Consider the following 21,227-nt stretch of genomic DNA (forward strand, 5'->3'; position numbering starts at 1 on the left):
CTCTGGTGAACAAACGTTCCCCCAGATCCTGGTGGTCACCCCGATCAACTTATAGGTGGCCATCAGATCACCCCTGAGCCTACGCTTTTCCAGGCTAAAGAGTCCCATTGCTCTCAGCCTGTCGCCGTAAGATCTGTTAGCCTCCCTAAACTCAACCTTCATAGCCACCACTTGTGTCTGGTGATGGAAACTAGTCCTGAGAACAGTGGTACTCAACCTTTTTAGGCTCGAGGTATCATTGGGTAGACTCAAGACACCTCTTGGAAAATGCCAGCTCTCTTCACTCCTTTTTTGCCTTGGGGAAAAACATTAGAGCAGCTTTCCTGTTTCAAAGAACTCAGAAAGACCACAACTATGGATTTCTATTTGAAGTCTCCGGGTTTATCTGTGAACCATGTTTTATAAACCTAATGCTGCTAACAACACTGTAGCACCCTGTGGCACCCTTGAAAGGATCTCAAGGCACCCGATGGACCTGTGGCACCCTGGTTGGTGAATCCCTGCCTGAAAATCCTGTTTCTAAAAGAGAGGATATAAGTACAACTGTGAGGGAAGAGGGCCACGTACTTTCAGCAGGCTGAGTCTGTCAGGGTGTCTAGTAATTGGGGCCAAGAATTAAATCCAGAGACAGGTCTTGGAACCAAAAAAGGCTACTTCAAGGACCCTGTTGGTTTTGTCACAAAGCTGTAGTCTGCTAAAGTGCTGCTGATAGAGTATAGGGCAGATTGAACTAGCACACCATTTTGGGGTTAACATTTGGAAATAAGAACTGGAAGAAGGCCAGGCTGGTATCTTGGTGCGAGTGCTGCCTACCCTCTTCCCTCAGCTGAGAAAGTTGTGATGTGAAGAAGGGGATGGAGATGTGTGTGCGTAGGCAGGGGATTGCACTGGTCCCATTCAGCATTACCAGCGTAGAGCAGAAGTTGCAAAGTGATGGTGCCTCAGCACAGCTCAGCCCGTCGTGTCTCGTGCTGAAGTTTGCCAGTGATGGTAGCCAGTCTGGCCCACAGGTTCCAGTATCTTAATTTATAAACCCTCTTCCCTCTAAGGACAGCAGCAGCCAGTCTCAACTTCACTGAAACCCAGGAACTGCAGTCCCCTGCGAGACCGGCAGTCGCTGGAGTGCAGCCCTGGATGCTTCAGAGGAAGGGAGAATAAACCCTGTAATGAACAATTACAGAATTGGAGAGGAACCAACCAGCTGAGCTGGATCCCTTGTGACATACAGCAGAGCCCCTAGTCCACAGAGTCTTTCACCTCTCTCTTTCGTGCCCATACTAGTCCAGAAGGCTTTCTAGATTTTAATGATTTCAGTTCAGTTAGCTTCTCGTCCTGCAGCGATCTGAGGCGTGAGTATGGGGAGATGAGCTCTGAAGGGAGCAGAGGTGCAGGAAAGATGGTCCAGATGGCAGGAACTGCAGAGGGGGAAGCCTCCAGCACCGACAGCGCATGAGACCCACGGCTGAGGGGCAGAGAGTGAAGGTCCGCCAGAGCAGATCCACAAGGAGCTGAAAAGCAGAGTTAGTCTAGAACTGGGAATGGGCGGGGGGGAAGCCAACAAAGGCAATGGGCGGAGGTGGAGAGCCTGTTCCCGGAAGATGCGATGGCAGAGAACGCACTGCGGGTGTCCGGAGAGTGGGCGTTTGGGATAGCGGTGAAAAATGTAGGAGAGGTGGAGTCACGCAGTGATTCACAGATCTGAGAAACCGAGAATTGAAGGCTTGTAGGTCCGTGAAGTTCAAAGCCAGAAGAATGTGAGAGAATGTAGCCTGACCTATGGATCGAAGCCTTAATTTCACCCTGCGTGAGCCTAATAGCTTCTGCTTGGTTAAAAACTGTGTTTAAGAAGAGTTTCTAACCTGGATGCTGTGACCTCGAGATGGAGAATCTGCCTGTTCCAGTGGTCAATCGCTGCCACTGTGAAGCATGCTCTTTATTTCTAGTTGGAAAGCATCTGGCTTCACTCGTTGGCCTATTGTTCTTGCACTGTCTTTTTTGCTAGATGGGAGTCCTTTCGTACCCTGGGTTTTGCACCCGAGTAACTACATACCCACTCCATCGCCTCTCAGTCGTCTTTGTTATGAGAGACAGCCGGAGTTCTCCAAGGCTATGGACGGATGCAACTTTTAACCTTCATCAAAGGGGGCGCGGATCGTTACCAAGCCTTCCATCAGCATCGTTTGAGATCCAGACAAGGGTTGCATCTGTTTGTGCCCGAAGGCTGCTGCTATAAAGCAGGGGTGTCAGAGCTACAGCTGGGGGTCCACAGGGCTTCTCACTGCCCAGGGTCTGCACTGGCTCATGGGGAATCGGAAGGAGAGACTGCTGTGTGAGCAGAGCCAGTTCCCTGGTACAATGTAGAACCCATATTAGTTGGTGGGCCATATTCCCTGCCAGCACCCAGGGGGTTAACACCACCCCTGCTTCCCCCCCACCCCCCCTTTGCCACCACTGAAGGTAGCATTTTTTGATTGCCATCAGTGATGAAAATCAGCAGAAACTGGAGGCAGTCAGTGTTGCGGGGAGCAGTGGTTGTGTTAATCCCTGGCTGCTGGCAGGGAATGAGGCCTGCCTACTGATCTGAGGTCGACACCCCTGCTGTAAAGCATCTTCTCTAGCCATCACACCAGTTTTGTGGCTCTCTTCTGCTGCTTCTCTAGCTTTTAAAGCCACCTTTTTAAAATGGATGCCACAATTGGACACACAGGTTTGTGTCGCTCTCACTGAGGCCATATACTAAGCTCAAATCGCTGCCTTCCTATTTGCCACTCTCCTGCGTGCACAGCCACCACTCGCCTTTAGCCCTTTTTGCCTTTGAGACTGCTGCACAGAGGTAACAGACTTTTCAAAGGAAGGAACTGGGTCCTTTGGCAAGACGCATTTCCCACGAAACCATGCGGATTGCAGTGGTATTCCTCGCCTTTTGTTCTTGATTAACTGAATCTCATCTCAGTTTTCCCGTTGTTTTGGGTTTGAACAGAGGAGTGACAGGGATCTTGTGGTTTACGGAGGTCCATCCCCTGCTAGCCCATGCAGCCATGTTAGACAGCCTGTTTACTGGACTGCTCGAGGTCCATCTCGTCCATCTCCTGGCAAAGATGATCTCACTCCTTATCACTGAGAACCTTCTTCTGATTTCCAGCCAAAACACCTTCCTGGCCAGCATATACTTAATTGGTGCCAATAGTGATTCAGCTTAAATCAGGGCTGCCCAAGAGGTGGTCTTCAGGCTGCTCCGGCCCTTGAGGTGGGTTAACCTGTTGTCTCTGGGCTCCTGGTCCAGGGCACTGCTCCCTGCATGGCTCTGCTGCTGGAGTCTCTGGGTTTTCCCTCTGCCCTCTAGCTTCTGCCACCCATGTCTGTGTGTGGACAGAGCAGCAGAGCCCATGGCCAGGAGGCTCGGGGACCTTGCATGGCGTGGGAGTATGGGCACAGTGCAGTGGGGGTGCCTGCCACACGGCGTGGTGAGAGGTGAGCGACACCTGGTGCGGCGCAGCATGATGCACCCTGTGGCTGGGCGCCCTGCAGCCCCCGAGCGCTCAGAAGTTGAACAGCCCTAGCTTGAATAGCCTTTTTCCCTCCCCTAGTGCTTCCTGCCCTGTTGCATTTATAGGCAGCAACCGTATATCTTCGTTCCCTGAGGCTAAACAAGCCAAGCTCTTCTAAAACAAGGTCTCCAGCCCCCTGATCATGCTCATAGCCCTTCTCTGTCCTGTGTCAGTCTGAATCCATCTTCCTGGCGCGTGGGTTGCCGGCTGGTACGCAGTGCTCCAAATGAAGTCCTATCACCAGGGCATTAGTATTTCCCTGTTATTGTGGAGCTGCCTCATCTGATTCATTCTAGGCTGCATTTGCCTTTTTTGTAACCGCGTCATATCATTAGTCTGTGACTTAACTAGTACGCTCAGGTCTTTCTCATCCTCCATCGTTTCCAATTTATGAGCAGAAATCCTAGTTGTTGGTTCCTACGTGCGTGACTTTTGCATTGGTACATCCATCTTCAAGGTCACCCGGTTCTTCCTGTGTGGTGATCTGATTCTCCTCTGTGCTGACAGTCTCCCCCAACCTTGTAGTCAACACATTTCATCAGAATAGCATTGGTTTTCGTTTGTTTGTTGCCAAGGTTGCTGGGGGTGGTGGGGAATAAGTAAATTGATCCTAAGCTGGATCCTTGCCGTTCTCCACTAGAAACATCCCTTCCAGTCCAGTAGCTGCTCCTTCAGCGCCTGCCCTTCAGCAGTTCCTTCCCCACCTTACGGTTCTTGTGGCAGTCAGTGTTGCCTGTCCCAACTAGTCATTTCTCACGTGGCAACGCACCAAGTCCTTACCAATGCCCAGGAGGGCTGCTGTCAGCCTAAGGGCCTAGAGTAGACCAGCACCTCTTCCATGCCCATTTTGCCTGCTGGCACATTAGCACTCTTCCAGGCATCTGGGATTTCCCCAGAGTTCAAGGATGTTGAATGCAAAATAAATATCCGTGGGACAGAAATCTCACCAGACAGTTCTTTTAGGACTCCTGGATATAAGTCGCACGGAGGAGTCAATTTAAGAAGATAGATCCCTACTAGATGACTATCAGATTCTTCCTTTATTATTAATAGGCTGGCATGTACTTCAGCTTCACCCTCTAACATTATTAGCCTATTGCTTTTCAGGTACAGAAAAGAAACGTTTATTGAGCACTTCTGCCTTTTCTGTACCACTATTAATGACTTGCCCAACTTCATCTAGTGTCGGGGCTATGTCCAATAGCTAGGACTTCTTGATTTTCATATACTTGTAAATAAAAAAAAGCTTCTTGGCATCCTTAGCTCTTCCAGCCACAGATTTTTATCAAATCCCTCAGCTTCCTTTATCGCTTGTTTTGTACTTCATAACTTGCCTTTTTTCCCCCACCTGTTACAAGTTGCTTTTACATTTCGAATTACTGTCTGCACTTTGTCACTGACTCAGAAGGGGCAAAGTTGCCTTTTCTTGATAGCAGAATTGTGGCTTTCTGCCCATCAAACTCCTGTTGACAAACCCCCCCAGTTCTCAGTTATCTTCTTCCTCCTAACAAATTTTGCATATAATTTTTCTTAGCTTTGAAAAATCTGCCCTTTACGTGTGCCAAATATAGCTATTGCTGCTTGTGCCTGTCCTTTCTCTGCCCATATGGAGTACAATCAGGTCATAGTTGCTGGTCTCTAGGCAACCACCAATTTCTGGTCTAGTGATTAATTCTTCTTTATCTGTTATTATGAGGTCCAAAATAATTATCTCATGTTGGATGCATTACCTTGTGTACTGGAAAATTATTGGGTAAAATGATCATGTTAGCAATGGTATTGTGGCTGTGGCTAAATAAAGGCAAACAGGTTTCAAAAAGCAACAATCCTGCTTTTATCATGTGGTGAAGAAAGTTGAGAAAAGGCCATAAACTGATCCAATAAAGGCAACCTGAATGGGTGCATAGACAGGCTGATTTAAGGGTGTTGGAAGGCGAATGTTTCTAGAAAGAGTAATTGCTGTAAGGCGGGCAAAACGCTTTCTATTTAAAAAGAAGAGAGTAAAACCCCAAATCCCCCCTCTCCATCTGCCACGTTTGAACATTCCTGAGTTTTCAAGAATTATTTTTGCCTCAAACTGGGTTGATCTGAGACATGAGCTGTGCTGCATTGTGTGCAATAAGATGCTCCCTCCCAAGGCCAGGAAAGAGTGTAAGCCCAAAACAAGTAGCAAGGGAGGAGGATTGCCACTCAAAAGTGGTGTGGGAGTCGTGACACCAGAGCAATGCTAGAGAATATCTGGCCTCTCCAAGAAATAGTGCCAGCACCCTGAAGGGTTGCTTGCGTGCTTTGGTTTTCACTCCGAGTGGTGGTAATGAATGTGTTTATACTGAAATAATGCAGAGAAGGCTGATTATGTTTCTGCTCTGCAGCTATCAAGACTGAAACCAAGCCTGCAGATGCCAAGAAGACCCCTGTGAAATCACCATCAGGTAACCTGGATCAGTTCCTGCCTCTGCCCCCATGTCTGTTTGATGGCAGGAGTGTTTGTTCAGTGGGTCACTAGCTCCTTCGCAGCTGCACATGTTCTGCTTGACACGAACGACATTTCCCCCAACCTCTCCTTTCTTCTATGATTACTGCAGCCGACTTGAGCCGTCCAAGGAGTGCTCCTGGAAACTCGCTGAAGAGTAGCACAACAACCTCTACTGCTACCACCCCTACTACTACTATGACTTCACCTGGAGTTGCCACCAGTCGCCCCAAACCCAAGCCAGCTGCCACCAGGCCCGCCACAGCCTCTAGTGCAAATGCAGATGCTAAAAAACCATTGGCAGCCAAAGCTCCGCTGAAAACCAGCACCACATCCAAGCCGTCTCGCCCAACCAGCAGTGTTTCTGCCCCAGACCTGAAGAACGTACGCTCCAAAATTGGATCCACAGATAACATTAAGCATCAGCCTGGGGGAGGAAAGGTAAGTCTGTGGCCGCATTTGGAACTATGTGAACTCGCATTTAAGAGTGGTTGGTGTTCCTCGCTCTTCCCTCTGCTCCCTGGCCTGGTTGTGTTTGTGCCTGCAGAGCTCTTCTTGGGTCCTGCAGTCTGCACGAGGCAATAGTGAGGTGGCAGGACAAGCATGTACACATAACAGGCTCTTATTGGGAATATTAATAAGACTCCAAAAACCTTTCACCGCCGAGAACAGAGGCGTGCTTCTTATCTAGAACCTACCTTGTGAGAAAGCTGAGAGTTCACTTTTCTGTTTCAAATAGAGGAGTTCAGTCTGCTAAGTCAGTGGCTCTCAACCTTTCTTGTACCAGGACCCATTTGTACACTATGACCAGTCCCAACCCAGTGCCCCTCACTCCTGACCCACTGCCCCCAGGCCCCAGCTCCCCAGTGTGTGGGGCAGGAGAGGGGGTGTACAGCCTCTTGCAGGCTGGAGCTCTGCCAGCCTGCAAGAGAAAAGCCAATTTCCCATGTTCTTCTCCTTTAAAGGAGAATCCATTTTTTTAAGTTTGATCTATTTTTAAAGTTTATTCACAACCATTTCATATATTCTTGCAACCCATGTTTGGGTCACGACCCACAGGTTGAGAAATGCTGTGGTAAATGATATGGAAGGTAGATTTATGTGCTACCCCATGGAAGACCTGGATTCGGGAGCAAGTCCCAGGACGGGCTGCCCCAAATGACATTGGGAATGTGCAGCTCTGAAGCTGAAATTAAGTCTGTGTGCTGTTCTCAAGACCCCCTCCCTGGTGGCCACAGCAAATTTTGGAGACAGCTGTTGTAAGAGAAGTGGCTCATGAGACTTGCATGAGGAAAGGCAACTGAAAGCACGGATAGGACATAGCTTGTGACTAAATACAGGGGCTTTCTGTTGAATTTTTTCACTGTGGCTCTTTACCACAAAAAGGCGAAGAGCTTTGTAGTGCCTCTAGAGCCCTTTCTAGGAGTCTGAGATTAACATACTGTATGCATTCATCAGCATATTGAAAGTCAGTCATTAACATCATCCATATTATACATCTCGTGGAGATGCATGATCATTCTGCATTATCAGGTATCCTATATCCTACTCCTTGCCTGACCAAAGGTGGTGTTGGCAATTTATCTATAATCAGAGGCTTTACCTTGCATTAGTTAGAGCAGATTGCAGCCATGCTTTCCTGCAGTGAAGATCGTGCTGTGTAAACCTCCTTCTCAGAATAGGTCACTAAAATGGAACATATTATTGCTGGGAGCTGTAACCTCTGTTAGAAACATTAAAACAACGGGTCCTCCTAGGCACCACTGCAGCATGCCGTAAATGGCATCACCTGCTTGAAAATAAGTTATAAGAAACCTCAGACTTATGACTGTAGAAGGTCATAGCATAGTCCTTAGAGGTTAGTATCCCAGAAGGGAGAAACTTTCACCCTTGAATCTGAAAAGGATGACCAGATCTAGCTCTGGAAGGCTTCAGGGTGCGGAGGAAAGTAGGAACTCCCACCTGTAAAGCAAGTAGAGACCAGATTGAGAGCTTGGGAGGTTCTTCATACTCTGCTCAGCAGGCACTCAGAGGTTCACCTCCTCACTACTTGTTTAAAAAAATAAGAATAAAGGGAAAAGACCTGTTTTAGCATTTGGGAGGCCTGCCAGGCTTTCTGCCAAGACCTTGGGGCACTAAGGAACATTGCTTGTGCTGTCTCCCTTATTTTATCAGATCATTTCCACTGCATGACGGCAGCAAAGCTGTGATGAACTGTTCGGTTAGAGAATCGTTTTGCTGCTTGCAGGACTTTTAAAATTATGATCTGCTTTTATGACACGTGCAAAGTATAAGATCATGGCAGACGCATTGCCTGTTTTATTACTTTTTTATCAATTAGCTTAGAGCGCAGGATGGCTGCTGGTCTTAAATTTGGCCTCACATTCTCACCTTTTTGTAATGAACCCTAATGCAAGTCGGCAGCAAATGGGATCTCCGAGGTTGCAACTGCAGTTTTCCAAAACTGCAGATCATCGTGTCGAACTAACTTTTTGCTTAAGCCTCGCCTAAATTAACTAACTCTAAACCTGTAGGATGTGTCGAGCCAATCTGTCGCCTGAGTCAGATCAGCATGTGGGGGAAATAAGCGGCCAAGAATGAGGTAGGCACATGTAGGTAAACACCTTGTAGTTGTAGAGAGATGTGAAGGCATCTCCAGGTAGCCCAGCCTGTAGCCCGGTCCAGTCAGCAGGGCAGGGTTGAACACAACTGTTTAGTTTAGATGCTGCATATAATTCTTCCAAAGACTATCAAGCAGTCGTATCCATTTCCCCACCTTCCTGTTTGGAAGTGCTGCAATGCTGATGTTTGATGGGATCTTTCGCGATTCAATCCTGTTGGAGGAGTGGAGAAGTTGCTGCAAATAATGCCATTCACATCTCAGGTGCCTGGTTCCTCAAGTGCTTGTGCCTGAGTGAGACGCAGCCTCTCCGTGGTTTCTGTTGTAGCAGTCCTAGACCCAAGAGACCACCTGGCCTCCTAGTTCTCAGATTTGTACAAAAGTCTTATGCAACTGGTCCAGTCCACTACCTTTCTAGTGGCGGGTTTTATATTCTATTGTTTCCTTCCAACATTTACTTTGATTTTTTTTTCCCTAGTTAAATTCATCATCCATTTGTCTCCATCTAGGGGAAAGTAGAGAAAAAACCTGAATCAGCTGGTGCCGCACGAAAGCCTGAGTCCAATGCAGTCTCTAAAATGGCTACTACTAAAACAACTGTCACAAAAGAGAGTGCACAAAAACAGCCCAATGGGAAAGTGAGTTGGATTTCAGACTTTTACCTGTGGAAGGCGAAAGGAAAACTTTCTATTTCGAGTCACTTTCCCTTCTCCTGAACTCTTGCCTTTCTCTCGTCAGTATTGCTGTTCCTCCACACGCACCTTTTTCCACTTCCTTCCTGTAAATCCCATGACACTGTTAATGGAGTCTGTGTAGAAGTATCCTTGGTGGTGACTTCCACATGTAGTCTTTTTTTTCTTTTCCAAAGCCTCTTGGAGGAAGGCCCTCTGTATTTGCCTTGGGCAAAGCAAAGCATTGAGGGAGCCTGAAGAGAAGCTGCCCTTCTTCATGGACTAGGGAGATGGAGCAATAGTTCCTGCACTTTTAACCAAATCCCCTCCCCAAATCATCAAGAATTTGACCCAAGTCCTCCCTATGACTGTCCAGACAGCATGGCATCAGTAGTCTTCTCTGACATCTCGCAGCCAGGGCTCACCATGGCTTCAACTTCTTACCTGGAAGTCTGATGCACAATCTCATCTCAGTATCTGAGCTATGGGAGAGGAGTAGAGAAGAGGTGGGGTGACTGATAAGCCGTTAACTTGTGATCTTGTGCTATCTTCTTGGGTACCATCGGGGAGTGGGGGCTTAAATATGTAGAACAGCATTGGTCTGGCTGTTCATGGGTAAGTGTGAGCAAATGATACATTCCCACAGCTGGGTAACATCAGGGGCCCTGTTGCAATGAATCCAATCTGCCTTGGTTGGCTGAGTGTCCTGTGAAAAACCCTCTAAGGCAGAAGTGGGTGTTGCAGGTGAGTCTAGCTACGTGATGACTCGAAAGCATGCAAGAAAAGGGCTTCAGTGTGACACTTCCACCTGGTCTATAGCCTGTGCCTTGTACTGTGTTTCAGAAGATTTTCTCTAGTAAGTAACTTGTAGGACTGACCTTGGGCACTTGGTTTTCAAACTGCTTCATGTCACAGAACCCTTGCATGTCGCCTCTCCTGGCCCTGGCTCTCGAGTCATCTGAGCTGACGTGGAGCCAGGCAGCTGGGCCAGGTCGGGTGATGGTAGCATACCACCTCTCGGCCCGCTTGACCATAATCGTCAGTCTCTTTTCATGGACCTCCAGGGTTTCATGGAGTGCAGTTTGGAAACCACTGTCCAAACTGATTGCAGCTGAGCCGTTGGTTTCTCTCAACCTCAATTCTGGATGTTCAAGTCAGGTCTTTTAACATAATCCTTGTGTGTCGTGGGCTCTGGAACCATTTCAGCTTGTTAGAAAAGAAGCAATGAGTCTATCCAGCTGGCACCAGACCTCCTGCCATCCAAGTTAAATTGGTGGTTTTGACAACTTTCCATTCTTCCAAGGTTAGGCTCTAATGTCGAGGTTTTGAACCACATCACCCAGGATCTGAGCCAATCCCAGGTAAACTGGAATGGTTTAAAAGTGCAGAGACTAGCCAGGTAGAAGTGGCAACTCCAGAGTATTGTGTCTGCAGGGAATGAAGGCAGCTGTCCCTGCTCGAACGTACGGCTGAGGACGCCCTTGTCAGAGAGAGTAGGTTGTTCTAGAGCTTTATACGGGGAGCTGCCAGGGCGCACACAAATGGCCTCTTGGTAGCTGGGCACTCGTGAAATGCTGATCTGTGCAGCGTGTAGGACAGAGTTTTCCTCTGCAGTAGTGCTTAAGCTGTGTTGTCACTACCACCATCTGTTCAGTCACTCTGCCTCATTGTTTGCTTGTTGCTGTCTCACTCTCCTCCTCCGAGCTCTTTCGCACCTAATACTGAAGTTGGGTTTAAGTTTAACACGGCTCCTTGTCTACCCACCGTGTCCGTCCCGCTCCAGCCTGTCTCGTGACGATTCTAACCAGCCCTTATCCCATGTCATTTTTTCCGTTCTGTAATGTTCTAGGTCCAGATAGTCTCCAAAAAAGCGAACTACAGCCATGTCCAGTCCAAGTGTGGTTCCAAGGACAATATTAAGCATGTCCCTGGAGGTGGGAATGTAAGTATGGGCTCTGGACACACTGTCTTTCTACTAACTTCCTTTTCATGTACTGCTTTCTATATGTGGTTTCCTGAGATTAACTCTGCTCTGTTCATCTGCCTGAAACGAAATAAGCACCTCTGGCTAGGCGTGTAGATAGGAGGCTTCTGAGCTGCGATAGGTTTAATGTTAGGAGCACATTCATGATGTTTTCATGACATTGCAAATATACTTGCTCCACTCTGCAGCCATCTAAAACAATCCTGTATTGAAAGGAGAGAGACTCTACCGTGCTGCTTGGGTGTTACCAATTGAGATCTGTGGTTAGTTAGTTAAACTGGTGGTTTTGACAACTTTTCATTCATCCAAAGTTAGGCTCTAAGGTTGAGAGGTTTTGAACTGCATTACCCAGGATTTGAGCCAATCCCAGGCAAACTGGAATGGTTTAAAAGGGCTGAGACTAACCAGTTAGAAGCAGCAACTCCAGAGTATTGCATCTGCAGGGAATGAAGGCAGTTGGGGAAAAAACCTGCCAACTTTTCAGACAGTTTCTTTCGACATGGGAAGCTGATAAGATGCTGCGAACATAATCGGTATATGACAGTATTGTTGCCTGGTGCCCAGAGCTGAGTGGGTTTGGGTAGCTCTGAATGCTCGTCCAGACGATGCAAAGTGCTAGTCTAGGCTTTAAAGTGATCCTGTATTGACCTGTCAGGGCAGCTTTTCCCACTGAGCACAGCCTGCATTACCTTAAGTCAATGCCAGAGCTGATTTGCTTAGTGGTTGGTGATATTTTTTAGGACTGCATGTTCTGGATGTTTCAAGATAGGCAGCGTAGTAATGATAGCAAGCAACCTTCACTACTGCTTAAATGTAGAAGTCTTGCATCTTCCAAAATTACACCGTCTCCGTGCCCCATGCTGACGGCTGTTGTCCCTGCCATACAAAATCCTGCTCCCCTGGTGAGTGGGGTTGTTGCCTGGGATGGTGACCTGCCTTTCTCTCTTCCAATCCACCAGCTACAAACAAGACAGGATTTAAAAGTGCTGCCACAAAATGTCCTTTACAAAACCGGGGCAGATCCTTTTCTCACTACTTCCAGTAGAGGCAGCCTCATTTTCTGCTCTGCAGATATCCCAGCTATGGGGACATGCTCTCTGTGCTGAGTACCTTGTAGCAGCATTGCTTGCTCCTGTATCCATCCTAAGTGCTTGCCACCCATTCACTTTGGAGGCTCTAGACGCACCCCTAGGACTTGGAGCATGGTGGACTGTGTGAGTGCCTTCCCTGGAAAACATGCTTTTGTGTCTCATTCTGATTTTTTTCTCTTGGCAACACACTTTTCCACCAGATGCTGCAAAGGAATCCTTCATGATAGTTTTTATTAGTAAATCTATCAAACCAAAGCCTTATTAATCCTCTCCAGAAGGTGGTCAGAGCTTGTCTCCCAGAGTACAGCTAGGAGGAGCAAGGCTGTAATTTCCATCTTTCTGGGCTACTGTTCTAGTGAGGGGTCATGGGTGCTCAGACTTGCATTTATGCAATTAATTTGCTACTATTTGGCAGCAGTAATGTGAGCCATTTGTACCCTCCACTGCGTCTTCGTGTTCTTGCAGTCGGAGCGTGTGTCTGTCATTTTTCATGAAGGCACCAGCAGCCCAGCTCAGTCGAAGGCCGGGGAGGGCATGTTAGACCAGCACACCACCTGGGTGGGGAGTGCATGTGCTGTGTGGCTCTCTAGCTTTGGCATGTTCCTGTTTCTTACCATAGATTATCTCCTTGGGACAGACTGTACCTATCATCTGGATTTACAGCCCAAAATAAACCAAATGGTTGCAGGGTAGCTGCCGTTATCAGAGTGTTCATCCGCGCACGTAGAGGGGCTTTCTCTGGGAACTGCTGCTGTTCCATCACTGGCATCTTTATAGTAGGGTCTTGCACATGTTTTCTTCCTTGGCTGTCAGCAGAAGTGGTACAGGGTAAATCTTTAGTTTGTGGCCTGTGTTTTTCTTCCTTTAAAACCTTTCTAAAGTCTCCAAATCTTCCCCCATTGCAGAGAAGAGGGGTGCTTCCATTTTCACACATGGTTTTCCCAGTCTCTTTCCTTCTCTCCGCACTTCTTCCTGTACGTACACCGGCTAAGCTGCTTGCTCCGAGAACAGAGTAAAATGCGCATCTGCTTTTAGCTTGCAGATGCCCAAAAGCTAACACCAGTATTCCCAGGTGTCTGTCATCTCTAAACACAGCCCGGGCAATGGCAGTGCAAGTGGAAGAGCCCTGGGGAACCTAGCTGGCTGCTCCTGATAGTATTTCCTTTTATCCCTCACGCTGCTGCTTGGCACTAACGCAGGTGTGTGCTCCCAGGACAGTTCTTGTCCAGCTCATTTAGTTCTGCTCAAGGCAGCTCCACCTTGAAATCCTTGAGCCCAACACCAGATCAGCCATGCTGAAGCCATGGACTCCTCAAACATTCGTGTCTCCCCAGTAGCGACTATTGGGAATTCCTTGGACCGGTCATTAGCGACAATCAAGGTTAAGGCTTGAAACAAACGGTTGGGCCGTGGTAGAAATGGCTGGAACTTCCTAGCCCATTAATTCCTATGGTGTTCTGGGAAAAATGCTGCAAGAGCTATATCTGACCTGCCTTTTTTGCACAGAGGGGCTGATTGTGTGTGCGGATACCGAAGAAGCTGGGGTCAAGGGGTTGTAGGTGGTGCTGCTGCTTTCACGTTATGTTTGGTACAAACACTTCGAAGTAGCAGTGTCAAACTGCTCCTGTGGATCTGGACCATGGGGCGAGCGGTGGCCGTGGGCGTTAACATGGCTATTGCTCGCCCTCCACTGCTGCTGCCCAGTGCCAAGGGGCCTGTGTGCTCTGAATCTGAGCAGTGCGCCTTGCTCCTGCTTACCCCTACCCGAATTCTTAGCCCCTCCATGAACCTCACAGGCCCTACAACACAGCTCTGTGGGCTGCAAAGTTTGACACTTCTGCTTTAAAGGCCGCAGTGTTATATTCCACCTGGGAAGAGAATTTATTATTATGCTTTTAAAAAATAAGGGGAAAATGCTAGAGTGAAGCAGTGGAAAAGGCCTCACTTCCAAGCAGATGTTAATCCTGGAGCAGAACATTTGGCTGCTGTGTATGTGCATCCTCCTGCACGCTCAGTCTGCGTGCAGTGGTTTGGGGCTCACCTGAGACCACGTAGGGTCTCCGTGTTGTGGCTGTGCACTCTGTCTGGAAGGGGAGAGGGGCAGAAAGGCGAACAACCAACAGAAATTAATGAAGGACCAGACTTCCTACCCTGAGCCCTTGAATTCAGGCAGCAAAGTCAGCATTTAACTTGGAGCCGCTGGGTCAAAAGACCTGACCCTTCGAGGGGGAAGTTTTGTTCCAGGTAGCAGTGAGTTTTATGAAACTAGCTTTGGGAAACATGAGAAGCTTTCGGGCAACAGCTGCCGAGGGACTTCGGTGAAGGGCTTACTCGTGTGTCTGGGCACACGAGTAGACAAGTAAGGGATGGGAAGATGTGATGGGACTTCTGTGACAGTAATAGTGACAGTGAGCAGCACCGCCTGAAGGCACTAGAGTGGCTTCAGTGAAATCAAGTTAGTCTGAATCCAGTCCTAAGCAAACAAATGTTCAAGCTTTGGTAACTTTGGGAGTCTCTGAGAAGAGCCGAGACACAGTGGATCACCTTCGAGTTAGCTCTCCATTTCAGGGGTAGATTGGCTGTGCTACTTCTGCCTGGCCTGTAACTATTCTGCGAGTAAAAGAGCAAGACTAAAGCATTTCATGTGCAGCTGCAGCTGGCGCCTGGATTCGGGGGCAAGCAGAACGCAGCTGCCGAAGGTGGAGTTGAGCCTGGGTCAGGACTCAAACCCTTCGCCATGAGGAGTGGCCATGAAATCCTCTTCAGGATTGCCTGTGAGGCCTTGACTGAAAAGGCCTCTTCCCCCTTGTTCTGTTGCGGTGCCACAGGGTGGGATATTGGCTCGTTACTGACTCAGGCTCGTTTACTAAACTACTAACGTCACTACTTGCATTGCTCCTTTTTTTTCTTGGAGGTTCACAGCCAGCTGTGGACCAGGCCCAAATATCTCATGGGGTACGGCCAGGAAACAATGTGGGAAAAGTGTGGCTGAAGTGAATAAAATGCAGTGGGGAAAGACGAGGGGTTTTGGAGCAGGTTTCCAAGAACCCCAAGCAAGACCTGGTTATAAGAGTAGCAAGGCCTGTCCGTGGGCACAGTGATTGCTCGCTCCCCGTTCTTAGCTGATGTACAAACCCATCCCGGATGCCTATAAACAGCCATTGGACATTTGATATGAAGTCTGTTGACACCTTAGTTTGTTGGCTGATAACGCAGTGAAGAAAAGGCTATGAACTTTGGGTATGAACTTGACACTCCACAGGGAGTTGGGGCAGTGCTGCTGAGTTTGGGGGGTTTTTTCCTTGACGCTGGGCTGGAGGCCTTAAATCTTCAGCGCCTGGGTTGGTGCTGGGGAGAGACGGTGTGGGGCATTTGTACTCGCATGGATGTGCGCTCTGCTCCGTGACTCCTCTCCGGCCCCTGTCCATCTATCAGCTTTCCTTGACATGCGTCTGTCTGCACACATCTTACCCTCTGCTGACTGAGCCAGGGCTTTTGGTAGTGCTGGTAAATATTTGCCTTTTTAAGAACTGCTGAGCTAGTGAGTTCATAGGAAAAGGTGTTTGAGTGGCAAGGGGGCAGAAGAAGGTTAACTGAGTACGACTGACCGCGGCTCCTGGCTCCGCAAGAAACACTTTCTGTGCACTGCATTGTTCTCCCTCGTCTCCGTAGGTGCAGATCCAGACCAAGAAAGTTGACCTTTCCAAGGTGTCTTCCAAGTGCGGCTCCAAAACGACTATCAAGCACAAGCCAGGTGAGTCTCTTGGCACGTCCTCTGTATGCTCTGCCAGGCTGTGAATATTGCGTGTCGTTGCGACGTAGCTCTGGTTTGCAAAGGGACTAGCGAGGCAGACGGATGGTTGTCAAGCGGATGCCTAGTTACTTACGGATGCAGCATAACATGGGTAGAGAAGGAGCTGGGAATCGGAAAGCCTGGCCTCAGACTTTGGCTGGTGGCAGGAATTCGGTGTTTAACTTCAGGCAAGCTGCTTAGCTCTCAGCCTCGATCGCTCCCACTTTACAAAGTTGATCTGAAGGCTTAATTCATGTTTGTCTCCTGCCTTGAGCTCCTCTCGGAGAAGGCACTGCCGAGGGGCAAAGTCACTTCCCTCCAGGGCACCGTTTGTCCTGCGACTCTGTATGTATCGTGACCCGGCTCTGGAGTATCCTGAGGCTGTCCGCACCGTGGAGGTGTTGGATGGGAACGCGGCAGTCGTGCTGCACCGGTTCCTGCGTGTCCGAGGTTTTCTTTGGGCTCCTAACCCGGCACTGGGTTCAGTGTAGCTCTAATGCAGGGTGTAACAGCTGGTGGCCAGTTACCTAAATTTGCTTGTTTTTACAGGGGAGGTTAGACGACCAAGACCCTATGGTCAGGCCCCAGATGGTTGCTAGTTTTGCTAACAGGGCAGTTCTGTGCACCCAGGAGACCCCGCTAAGGAAGGGTGCCTGCTCGAACATGAGTTTGCCTGTGCCTTTGTTCCCAAGAAGCCCTTGTGCCCAGCCCGGAGCCAGCTTTGTGCACAGCATCACAGTTCAGTGCATCCAAAACTGCCTCCCTCTTTGAGAACACGGTGCCACAAACATGACCCCTGTCTGGGCAGCCCGCGGCAGTCACAAGTCGGACCCAACAATAACTGCTCTTGTCAGGGCTGATTAAAACGCAGCACCCCTGCCAGACTTGTCTGCTGCATTGGATATCGAATGGAGTCCAGTGGGCCAGAAGGATGCTGCCGGTCTGTCTGCGGAAAGCTGGGGCGTTTCTTTAAAGCCGCAGCAGGCTGGACTGGCCAGCCACGGTCGGCAGTGGGGGCTGCCGCCAGGGGCTTTCCCATCCCGCACAGGCCCCGAGCTTGAAGCCCCAGCTCCGTGGCCCAGATCCAGCCTGAGGGCCACAGGCTGCTGACCGAGTTCAGTTGGCACTTGGCAGAAACACCAGGTCACTCCTGCTGCTCCAGCAAAGATTAGGGCACCCAGCCCTGGGACTGGAGGGGCCTCCCCTCCGTACCGGCTGCACCATGGGGTCACGGCGTGGATTGCACTGCAGGCGCTGGGGTTTGGCCGAATGGGACACGTGTCTTTCTGCCCCCGGCAGTGGTGGTCTGTGAAGGCAGCTGGCAGCGGAGGAAAGGGAAAGGGAGTGTGGTTCAGCACAGGCACCCCGAAGGCCAGGCCTCAAGCCCTTCTTAGACCCCGCAGAAGAGAGTTGAGGTTGCAGAGACCAGGTCACGGGGCACAAAGGCAGCACAAGAGGACAGCTGGGGGTAGCAGCCCACCGTGTCTCGACCTTTCAGCCCCTTTGAAGGAGTGTGTTTGGGGTGAGGATTGCAGGTGGTGGTGATTGCAGGCTTTTCGTGTGCTGCTTCGATGCACTTCTCCTGACCCTTGGCTTTCTCTGAGCCAGTTTTTTCTCTGAGGTCTGATTCTGGAAGTCATGTTTGGTTCCACTGTGGCTTTGTCTGCACAGAGGGAGGCCTCCAGGTTTCTGTCTTGGCAGGGATCAGATTTGAGCCTGGGCCGGAGTTGGTTAAAAGCTGAGGCATGGGCATTGTTTCCCTGGCCTCCAGAGGAACGCATGATGGGGCAAGGGGGACTGGGGCAGGCCTGGCTCAACTTAATGGGCTCCGAGCACCCCCAGCTCTGAAGCCAGCAGATGTTTGAGTTTCCCCCTCTCGCTGCAGGGGGAGGAGACATCAAGATCGAGAACCAGAAGCTGAACTCCAAGGAGAAAGCGCAGGCGAAGGCGGGCTCCGTGGACAGCACGGGGCAAACCCCCACTGAAGGCCCAGTGAAGGTGGGTGCCACGTGCTGCCCCGCGGCCAGGCAGGCCTCGGGCTCCTTCCACCTCCTTGTCTCGTTCCTTCCCATCACCACCCTGAACGGGGCGGGAGCTGCAAGCCCAGGCTCCACTTCGAGCAGTCTGCTGCTGGACCCCCTCCAGGGCGTAGCCCACCCCTGACCCTGGCAGTGCCGGCACTACATAAAACCTTCTGCATTAGACCCGTAGTCGGGCCCAGGGTGGCACGGGCGCAAGGGCAACCTGCCTTCCAGCCCCCACTCCCTCCACAGCGGCTCGTGAGTCCAAGCGGTGTGTATGCATAACTGCCCATCTTCTCGGAGCCATTGCAGTTGATCAGCAGTACTCTTCCTTGCACCGGGCTGCTGAGATGTATGTGTGCGGTGCTCTGACAGGGATTTCACAGCAGCTGGTAATCCTTCGCAGGAGCTGCCTGGCTCCGAGCCTTCCTCTGCACACAAGGAAGAGTAGGTCCCTGCTTTCCCATGGCTTGCTGCCCTTCTTGCACACTTCTCTGCCATAGGGATGTGGCATCCCATGCGCCCAGCTCTGCTCTGGGGATCGCAGGGCAGCATACTGGAGTTTCGCTGTAGCGGGGAGACGCTCATGCCCACATGCAGCTATGTCCTCTAAAATGTCCTTGTCTTAATAGTCAGTGCCTGGGCTGATGCAGCACCTATCGACCTGGTGCTGGAGATTTGCCTCTTCAATTTGTTATCGGTGCCTGTGGTTTCATTCGAAACCCTATTGTATCTGGAATCCTTTGGGGTCGGTTTTAGCTTCCGGGCAACAGGAGCTTGGCTGGCGAATGGCATTGAGCAGCTGCTAGGTTCGGGCAGAGGTAGGAGACACGTATTCACAGTCCTGGGCCACGTTGACAGCCTGAGTGCAGCCTGCTGAGAGCTGCTTCTCTCCTCCTGAGCTCCTGCCCGTTGAGTCACCTGTGGCATTAGTGGTAGGTGCAGGTCACACCGATGTCCGTCACGCCCAGCCCTGGCTGACTTGCCGTGGGATTCCCATGTGCAGCTAGCAGCGCTCCCACCGCCCCTGCCCACGGGCTAGCCAGCTCTATTGCAAGCATGCAGGCAGCATGGTTTCCAGTTGAGAAAGGTGCTGCTTTTGGTTGCGGCTGCTGTGGGAGCCCCCGGATCTGGGTCGTCTGTCTTGGCCGTGCAGGCACTTGTCCAGTCCCACGCGGCTTCCATCAGCCAATGCGAGGGCCGTGTTTGTAAGGACCGAGTCTCAGGGAAGAAATAGTAGAGGAGCAGGGCTTGAAGGGACTTCCGTGGGTCACCTAGTCCAACCCCCAAGAAGAGGGGCAGAGGGCAGGGTGCCTCTGCTGCATTCACAGCCCTTCACGTTGGTGAGCACGGAGGGGCTAGAGCCCGGCCTCTGTTCCACGCCACGTCCGTCTCCCCCGACTCATCCTTGTCCTTCCCGATCCCCTTGTTTCGCTGCAGGCCGAGGAGAGCAAAGAGGCAGCGCCGCCAGCCGTGGCGCCCCTGGACGGAGCGGCGGCTGTGCCCCCGGCGGGCGGCAACACGCAGGAGAACGGAGTGGGGCCGGCTGTGCCCGCGGCCGCGGGCGGTGGTGACCAAAGGGACAGTCAGAGCTTCGACACTCAGATACAAGAAACAAGTAAGTGGCAGCACCCCGTGGCCTGGCCGTGCCCAAGGACCCCGCTTGCCTCTGCTTGTTTGTAGCAATGTCTCTGCCGCTGCTGCTGCCACCTCATGTTTAATGGAGAAAATTGCCTTTTATTTTCCAGGCATCTAATGATGACATTCTGGTATCGTCTTCCGTCCCCTGTCCCTCCCCCTGCCTGTGTCTCCTCTGCTGTCCCCTCCCCCCCCCTTGTGTCGCTGCAGATTGACCCCCACCAGCTGGCGTTCCGTGAGAAGGCCACGGCTCGCACGGACCACGGAGCGGACACCGTCGTCGCCAACCCCAACCCCAGCAGCACCTCCGCCCGGCGCGGCGCGGCGCGGCCACCGCCTCGTCACCACTGCACCAGCCGGCTCCCCTTGCAGAAGACCTTTCTGCAGCGCTTTCTCAGCAAGGCTTGTGACTCCCGCAGTCTCCCCCTCCGCGCTCCCAGGGGGACTCAGCTTGGCCCCCTTAACCCGGCGCCTGGCTCTAGAGGGGAAGGGCACCGCACGCGAGCAGGGCTAGCTTCCTTTCGGGGAGGCTGCCTCGGTCTCCATTGCCCTGACAGTCCCCCTGTCCCGCGCCACCCTCTCCTCTCTTCACCTGACGTCCTTGCACCGGGGCGGCTCTCAGGGCCAGCTCGAGGGTCAGGCTTCTGCCTTCAGGACAGGGGGCCGGGGATCTGTCAGCCGAAGGGGTGTTTAAGCCAGCCCTGGGTCGGGGGCCGTTGAGCTTCGCTCCGTCGCTGCCTGCGGGCCAAAGCCAGGCTGGAGTTAATGGGGAAAAGCTGTGACCTTCCTCTTTTTTTTTTTTTTTTTTTTTTTTTTTTTTTTTTTTTTTTTTTTTCCACCGTTATTTACACTCTTTCCCTACACGACGTTCTTGTTGTTATTTTTTTGTGTCCCCCTTGCTGCTTGGGTTTCTGCTGTTCCTATTGAATGACGGTATAGATCACACACACACACACACACGTACATACACACGCTAGGCTGTTTTAACTGTTGACTTTCACCTTTTACTCTTTTCGTGACAGTGTTGATGATTTCTCAAGCTGCTGACCCATGCTGCGTCCCCTTCCCTTCTGCTCTCATTCTGTCTCGCTCTCTCTTTCCCCTTCTTCCCCTAACCATAGGAGAGTAAAGACATTAACCGCTGCTGCAGTGCTGGCTTCTTACCGACATATCCAGCCGTTGTAACTGGGTTTCTTTTTTTCTTTATCGTTGAGATTTATTTTTTTTTGTTTTGTTTGTTTTTAATATTTTAAAATAACGGAGCAAATTCATGGGAATAAGCCATGTCTGAAGGGAAGGGCGCGAGAACGAGCTAGCAGGAAACCTTGCCGCAGCCGTTCCGCCAGGCCCCGCGCTGACTTCGCAGGAGCTGGGGCGCGAGTGCCTGG

At 50.7% G+C, this 21,227-nt stretch overlaps 1 protein-coding gene across 8 annotated transcripts in view; it reads left to right on the forward strand.

Moving 5' to 3' along the window:
• Nucleotides 1–20,651, forward strand: part of LOC109305793 (titin-like) — a 74,382-nt gene extending 53,731 nt beyond the window's left edge. For 4 of the 8 annotated variants that reach the window (XM_019528889.1, XM_019528941.1, XM_019528914.1 and 1 more), the window contains 8 exons: nucleotides 5,921–5,980; nucleotides 6,134–6,462; nucleotides 9,151–9,279; nucleotides 11,162–11,254; nucleotides 16,060–16,141; nucleotides 18,066–18,178; nucleotides 19,642–19,819; nucleotides 19,950–20,041. In XM_019528889.1, the coding sequence (XP_019384434.1) occupies nucleotides 5,921–5,980; nucleotides 6,134–6,462; nucleotides 9,151–9,279; nucleotides 11,162–11,254; nucleotides 16,060–16,141; nucleotides 18,066–18,178; nucleotides 19,642–19,819; nucleotides 19,950–19,957 (992 nt within the window). In that variant the 3' untranslated portion in view covers nucleotides 19,958–20,041. The other 4 variants (XM_019528898.1, XM_019528923.1, XM_019528932.1 and 1 more) reach the window with 4 other exon arrangements.
• The last annotated feature ends 576 nt before the right edge of the window (nucleotides 20,652–21,227 follow it).

The sequence above is a fragment of the Crocodylus porosus genome, unplaced genomic scaffold (assembly GCF_001723895.1).
Source record: "Crocodylus porosus isolate Cpor-Errol unplaced genomic scaffold, CroPor_comp1, whole genome shotgun sequence".
NCBI lineage: Eukaryota > Metazoa > Chordata > Crocodylia > Crocodylidae > Crocodylus > Crocodylus porosus.